The sequence below is a fragment of the Ascaphus truei genome, chromosome 1 (genome assembly GCF_040206685.1).
Source record: "Ascaphus truei isolate aAscTru1 chromosome 1, aAscTru1.hap1, whole genome shotgun sequence".
Classification (NCBI taxonomy): domain Eukaryota; kingdom Metazoa; phylum Chordata; class Amphibia; order Anura; family Ascaphidae; genus Ascaphus; species Ascaphus truei.
Genome location: NC_134483.1, coordinates 35,098,801 through 35,106,069, shown reverse-complemented (window position 1 = coordinate 35,106,069; position 7,269 = coordinate 35,098,801). Strand labels below are relative to the sequence as shown.

The 7,269-nt window shown below is 46.2% G+C and overlaps 1 protein-coding gene across 1 annotated transcript in view; it reads left to right on the top strand.

The window, feature by feature from the left end:
• The first annotated feature begins 5,934 nt into the window (after window positions 1–5,934).
• ACAA2 (acetyl-CoA acyltransferase 2) overlaps window positions 5,935–7,269 on the top strand; it is a 37,420-nt gene continuing 36,085 nt past the window's right edge. Inside the window, exon 1 of the mRNA XM_075586171.1 lies at window positions 5,935–6,140. Coding sequence (XP_075442286.1) covers window positions 6,125–6,140 — 16 coding nt within the window. The 5' untranslated portion in view covers window positions 5,935–6,124. The remainder of the gene's footprint in view (window positions 6,141–7,269) is intronic.

Here is a 7,269-nt window from a genome sequence, read left to right as displayed (position 1 = left end):
GGCATCTAATAGTTACTGCAAACCTGTGTTACTAACCAATGGAAAATGAAAGAGAATCCTGTCTAAATAAGATTTCCCAGGCTTATCTGATCAAATATTTTACTTTAAAAATGAGATGACGTGTGTCCATGGGTGTCTGCCTATTTGTGTTTTTAACTGCTCTGGAAGCCTATAGATAAAAATGTATGTATATCAACCTGTCGCTCCAGAAATAGTCATCCAGAGTACAGTAGATGGTATTGCAGCTTTGAACATACAAAATAACAGTTGTAAAATAGTGCTATACATGCCATACCTCACACAGGATCGGGGAGACTCTCTGATACATGGTTACAAAAATGTACAATTCTCCCATTTTCTCTCACATCAATGCATGGCATCTGAATATTAAGTGATACCTTATACAGTACCTTCCACCACATCCCAGGTAGATGATTTTTCACCCGTTGACTTGTATATTTTAGACTATTTACCTTTAAGGAAACCGGCACTGATGAATATTTAGTTGTATATCATACATTAAATAAGACTTATTTTTCCCCCCCCTTTTGAACAATTATTTAAGTTAGATTTATGTGCAGGAAATGTTTAAGAAGCCGCTGTAACATATAACTGTGGACAAAACTGGAAAAAAAAAATAAAGACATAGTTTGGAATAAATAAGATTTGGCGTCTCCCATTGATTTTTGTTTATTATTTTTATCATATGTTTGTTCTCCAGAGTTGTTTTATTCAAAGTAAATTGTAGATATTACTAGAATAAGTTTATTTCCAATAAAGTCCAATTTATATACATTAGGGTACATTTAATCGTGGTAAAGTTCATTTTTCACATACATCCACGTATATCTAGCTATAGATAGATGTATTTTATTATCTATTTAAAATACATTGTTTCGAGAAAAAAAACTATCAATGATATACAGTTTAAAACTACAGGCCAATCTCTCTTCTCCCAATACTAACCAAATTAAAGGTCAAATGTGTTTACGCTCAATTAAGCGATTACTATTCCAAGACAAATTTCCTTAGCCTATTCCAATCTGGCTTTCACCCCTAAGGCTTTGGTCCCGCTGCGTCCGGCGGCGCGCGCGGCCACGTGCACATTCCTCACCAGCAGGGGAATCCTTCTTGAGCAGATCCCAGTCCCCCCTGGCTGCACGGCTTACAACGCGCTGTGACGCGTCAGCCGCCAGGGGATGCAAGAAAATTGTGATCCCGAGCGGTGACGCGTCACGTGGTGCGCTGATGAGCCTATCAGCGGCGGGGGCGGGAGCTGTCAGAGAGCTTCCTCCACAAGGTAGGGGGTGGTGTGTGTGTGTGTGTGTGTGTCAGCGTGTGTGAGGAGGGCATTTGTGGGGGAAGGGAGCGGGAGCTGCTTACCTTTCAGCAGCTCCCTCCTGCAGCCCGGGAAACCGAGCCCGTGGAGGGAGGGAGGGGGGGGGGGGGAGTTACGGGTCCCTCCGCTCAAACCACGGCTGCCGCTCCCGCTCCCCACAGACCGCAGATAGCGGTCTGTGCCTCTCAGCGCGCTGCCTGCATGCAGTGCGGGCGCGCTGACTGAGGGAGCGGGGCCTTAGCCTAACACACCATGGTAACTACCCTGCTAAAAGTTTGCAATGAGATCCAGTGTGGAATGGAACGGTGACAACTCACTGGTTAAGGGCCTTTTATACTGTTGATCATGCTACCTTGCTAAATAAACTTCAGTGCTCTGGAATAGGGAAACATGCTTTAAACTGATTTCACTTATACCTATCGGGTAGATCCCTAACGTGTGTATCTTGGGTTCTAGCTCCAACCCCTTGGATATCTCCCCCCCCCCCCCCTCCCTCCCTCCCTCCCTCCACGGGCTCGGTTTCCCAGTGCTCGCAAGGCTCTGTTCTGGGGCCCTCTTTTCAGTCTTCATCAATGATCTACCTACAGCTTGTAAGGGTGCTTCAATACAGGCGGTTCTCGCTATCCGTCGTTTCACTTTACGATGGATGGCATATCCCGACGCTTTACAATGCAATCCTATGGGGCCGTTTTCCGACACCGGAATGCCTTATCCGACGGTCACCGCCACTGATTAGCATGGAACAAGATTACAGCGGTTTCACTACCCAACGCTACTTTCCAGAACGAATTCCGTTGGATAACCGAGGACTGCCTCTACACATGTATGTGGATGACACAATCTTGTATGCACACAGCCCTAGCCTCTTTGACCTTGAACACATACTTCAGTCTGATTCATTGAAACAAACTAGATTTCCCCAAAAAACTGTTTTTAAACACTGACAAGACTGTAACAATGGTATTTGGGACCAGGGCTAAATTTCTAAAGCTTCCAATGATAGAGCTACAGATCAGAACTAACTCTAACACCATCCTAGCCCCCGTCACTAGTTTTAAATATCTGGGCATATGGTTTGACTCCCATTTAACATTTGGGTTGCACATTCATACCCTGACATCCAAAACCTATGCCAAACTATGTGTACTTTATAGCAGGGTTGCACAAACTTTTTGTCCTGCGCCCCCCTGCCTGTTCTCCCATACCGCTCGCGCCCCCCCTTACCTTGTCTCAAATGAGAAATGATAACGTAGGGTCATGTGACGTCACGTGACCCTGCGGCGTCATTTGACATCTTGTTGCCATGGCGATGCGTCGCCCGAAGCCGTCTAGTCAAGGCAAAAGAGGAACAGAGGCCTCACGCGGACCCCCGGCATTTAATTTAAATGCTTTGGGGAAGAGAGCGGGGCCTCTGTAACTGCTGTGCACCCCTGCTTTATAGGAAAAAATCCTCCCTAAGTCTGCTGGGCAGAAAGCGCATCGCACCACAGATGCCAATACCAATTATAGACTATGGGGACATAGTATACGGCACAGCACCCCAAACTCACCTTAGAGAACTAGACACCCTCTACAACTCAATATGTCGCTTGGTCCTCTAATGTAACTACAACACACATCACTGCGAAATGCTCAAAGAACTAGATTGGCCAACACTTGAGTCTAGGCGCAAAGTTCATCTTTCCTGTCTTGCCTTCAAATACTTTCTGGGCAAGCTACCCAGCTACCTGAACAAGCTCCTCACCCCTACCACATGCAGCTCTTATCTGAGATCTGACTCCAAAAGATTGTTTATGGTCCCAAGGTTCAGCAAAGTATCCGGCTGCTCCTCCTTCTCTTACCGTGCACCCCAAAACTGGAACAGTCTACCGGAGACTCTCACAGCCGCCACTGGTCTAAGTTCTTTCAAAACTAAAGCTATCTCATTTTAATCTGGTCTGTAACTGTTACATACTCCTATAACATTTTTTATCCTTAACTGTGCATGCAATGTCTTTATATATAATGTATAACCCTGTTCACCTAATGTAACCATGTACTGTATTTGCCATCACAACTCTGTGCCCAGGACATACTTGAAAACAAAGAGATAACTCTCAATGTATTACTTCCTGGTAAAACCTTTTATAAATAAATATACATAATAAAAATCAATATTTAAATTGAAATATGCATTTTTCTGTTTCAAATATTTTTATTGGGTTTTTCAAAAAATGGGGAAGGGGGAAAAGGAGGATAAATAACAACATACAACAATAATCATACATATGGGTATCAGAATAATAATCATAGGGTTGACCATTTACATAAACCAAATACCAACTATTGTGGACAGCTTGAGTAAACATATATAGGCACGCCTGAATAACTTGGGCAGACACCAGGCATAACCGCACTTTATCCATATATAGGGAGGGTAAAAAATAAACAAAAAGATACAGGAGAGTAACTGGTGAGGGGAGAGGGGGGGAGTAGAAGGGGGAGTGCCCCTCATCACCCCCATCCACCACGGCTCTCGAGAAATATCACACATATCCTCTAGTTGCTGCTCCGAGAGCATAGTATCCTAATTTACTTATTCTTGCCTCGCTCGGAGGGGTTCTGTCTAAAAACCTTCACATCAGATTAGATCAGATCATTCCAGCACGGTAATCTTCATCTTAACTCAATTCCCAAGCCAAGGGTCCCAAACTCTATAGAATTCCTCAGTGGATTGCTTCAGGAAAGCCGTCAGCTTCTCCATAATCATCACCCCGTTTATCTACTGACTGCCTAGAGGGGGGGGAGGGTGTGAGATTTTCTTCGATGATGCCGCTATCGAGAAGGACGCATGGAGAACATTCTTGGTGACCAGGAAATAGTCAATTCTCGAATAGGTCTGGTGAGGGGACGAATAGAAAGTATAGTCCCGTTGGCCCTGATGTTGAGCTCTCCATATATCTGTCAGGGAAAATTCCTTTATAAGATCTCTAACATTTTTTTGCCGTTTTCTGGGTATGAATCAATTGTGTGCGGCCCGGGACGGTAGATTTGTCAACTTCAGGGGAGAGGACCATATTCATATCGCCTGCTACGCTCAGAGAGGACAGAGATTGCGGATCAATTGATTCCAGAAACGTCATAAAATCAACCTGATTCTCATTGGGGGCATAGAGATTAATTAGCGTTATTGCTGAGCCTGCCAGGGAGCCATATATTATCAAGTATCTACCCTCAGGGTCAACCACCACCTTTTCGGCGGTAAAAGGAACACTTTTTCTAAGTAGACTTGCCAATCCTCTTTTTTTGCTGCAGAATGAGGAATAATACACCTGCTCAAAAGCCTTCCAAAATGTATTGGGGGGTCACGGAAATTGAAATGGGTCTCCTGTATAAAAAGGATATCTCCCTTTGTTCTTTTAAATTCTTGGAGAGCAAGTCTCCATTTACCATTAGATTGTAGGCACTTGACATTGAGCGAGACGAGTTTTACATCGGCCAAACTAGCCACTTTCCCATCGTGGGGGCAGTTATAAATCTTTAATTCTTTATGAATAAGAAAGAAATGAGCCCATTCGTCCTTGTTGGTAGAGACCCTGGTGGATAAGGGATGGGGTGCAGGAGGGGGAAAAAAACAGCTCAACAATAGCCCTAAAAATATAGTCTGTCACAATAGTGACTGGCAGGGTGGGCCTACCGCCCTTGGGAGACATTCCTGGTCACAGGGCCTGGTGAAAACCAGGAGGAGCGCCAAGAGGACCCTCAAATGAAAATATAGGCAATTTCCATATTTTAGCTAATACAGAACAACATCTACTGTAGTAGGCTTAAACCCGAAACCCCTGAGTGTAAACTCCAAAATTCCAGGTCCAGGTCAGTAAGTCAGTCACCCACCCAGGTCAGTCTAGTCACCCAGGTCAGTCAGTCACACACCCACCCAGGTCAGTCACACACACACCCACCCAGGTCAGTCAGTCACAAATTGCAGAGAACCCTATAGAGATGCGGGGAGCCCTGTTGAAAAACACTGGTCACATGTATTACTTCTGTGAATCTCTCTCTCTCTCTCTCTGTGTCTCTCTGTGGTCTGTGAGAGCTCCATTACAATCACACAAGGGGAGGGGATTAAAGGGCTGTGGTGGTGATAGCAGATGTGTTTACCCGGCAGCAGACATCATCCCTATAACCTGGGAGGGTGAGACTCAGAGCCACCCGAGGAAATGTAGGTGAGAGGTGACCAGGACTACTGAGGAGGAGGAGGGAGGGAGGGGGGAGGCCTTACATCATGTAGTGTATGGGAAGGGGGAGGGTGCATGGCTGTAGGGGGGAGGCCTTACATAATGTAATTTATGGGGAGGTTGCATGACTGGAGGGGAGGGTGCATGACTGGAGGGGAGGGAGAGGCCTTACATCATGGGGAGGAGGGAGCTGTGTGCAAAGTTGGGAGTATAGTGTGGAGGGGAAATGTGTAAAGCAGTATAGGGATGCTGCGTGCTTGTAGTGTTGGGGTTAATCTGCCAGTATGTAGGAGTAGAGGAGGGGGCTGGCCAAAATAAATATGAGGTAGTCCTATAATTAAGAGCTGGGGGGGGGGGGGGGGGGTGAGGAGGATGACTTCAGCTTGTAGATAAGTAAGTGGGAGGGGTATCCAGACCGTGTGGCCACCACGTAGGACTGGCTTCCGGCTATAGTTAGTAAGGAGGAGGGTGCTGAATTTGCAGGCGGTTACTGAGACTGCAGGACAACAGGCCGGGGTGACCTTTACTTTCCCAGTGTGTGTTTCTGTCTCCTGCACCAGGTCTCACCATGTCCCTGCTCAGAGGTAATACCCCTGTGATTGCTGCCCCTTCACCCCCAGCCCTCCCTGTGCCTGCCAGTGTGACAGACAGTGTGACAAGCTTTCCCTACATGCTGCTTCACCCCCAGCCCTCCTTGTGCCTGACAGTGTGACAAGCTTCCCCTGCATGCTACTTCACCCCCAGCTCTCCCTGTGCCTGACAGTGTGACAGTGTGACAAGCTTTCCCTGCAGGCTGCTTCACCCCCAGCCCTCCTTGTGCCTGACAGTGTGACAGTGTGACAAGCTTCCCCTGCATGCTACTTCACCCCCAGCTCTCCCTGTGCATGGCAGTGTGACAGTGTGACAGTGTGACAAGCTTTCCCTGCACGCTGCTGATAGTTACTACTTTCTGTGTGCACGTTTCAGCTGGGTCACCGGTACAGTATATATACATTGCATGGCAGGTGTGTACGTCCTGCAGTGGGATATGGGGATATTTATCCCACCACACAGTACCCACGTGCTTTTTTTTTTTTTTAACTTGTATTTTATTCTTTTTTACAAGTTTTATTTAGGGGAGGGGGAGAAAGGGGTACAAAAGAAAAAATAGATGGGGGGGGGGGGGGTACATTTCCATCTTGACTGTTTACAGTACCGGTACATCCATTTATACTTTTATTACACATTTGGATTTTGGCTTGGTTCCTATTACCGTCACATTTTTACTGGCTAGATATAGAATGAATAGATCATTTTTAAACATTAGCTTCTCAGTAGATCATCCATGGTACCCATATCTCCAGATATCCTTCATATCTGTCCTGGATTAAACGGGTACATTTTCCCATTATCATAATGTAACGGGTATTCCCTGTGAATACAGACGCTACTACTGCTGTGTATACCCGTGTGGCTCTCAGGAGCCTAAGCCTCCGCTCGGGGAGCCTGGGGTACATACATATAACAATCTCGTGGTGCAACGCCTCCACCTGGGTGGGATCCCAACGGGGTGGGAGGAGGCCCTCACAGGAAACAATCACGGTAAGCAAACGGTTGTGAAACGGGACAGGCTTTACTGCATATATGCGCATAACGTATACCAATCACATTCAAGGTTAGCACTGCATAAGGATATCACGTAATCCCCACACCCACCACCGTGTACCCCCACAC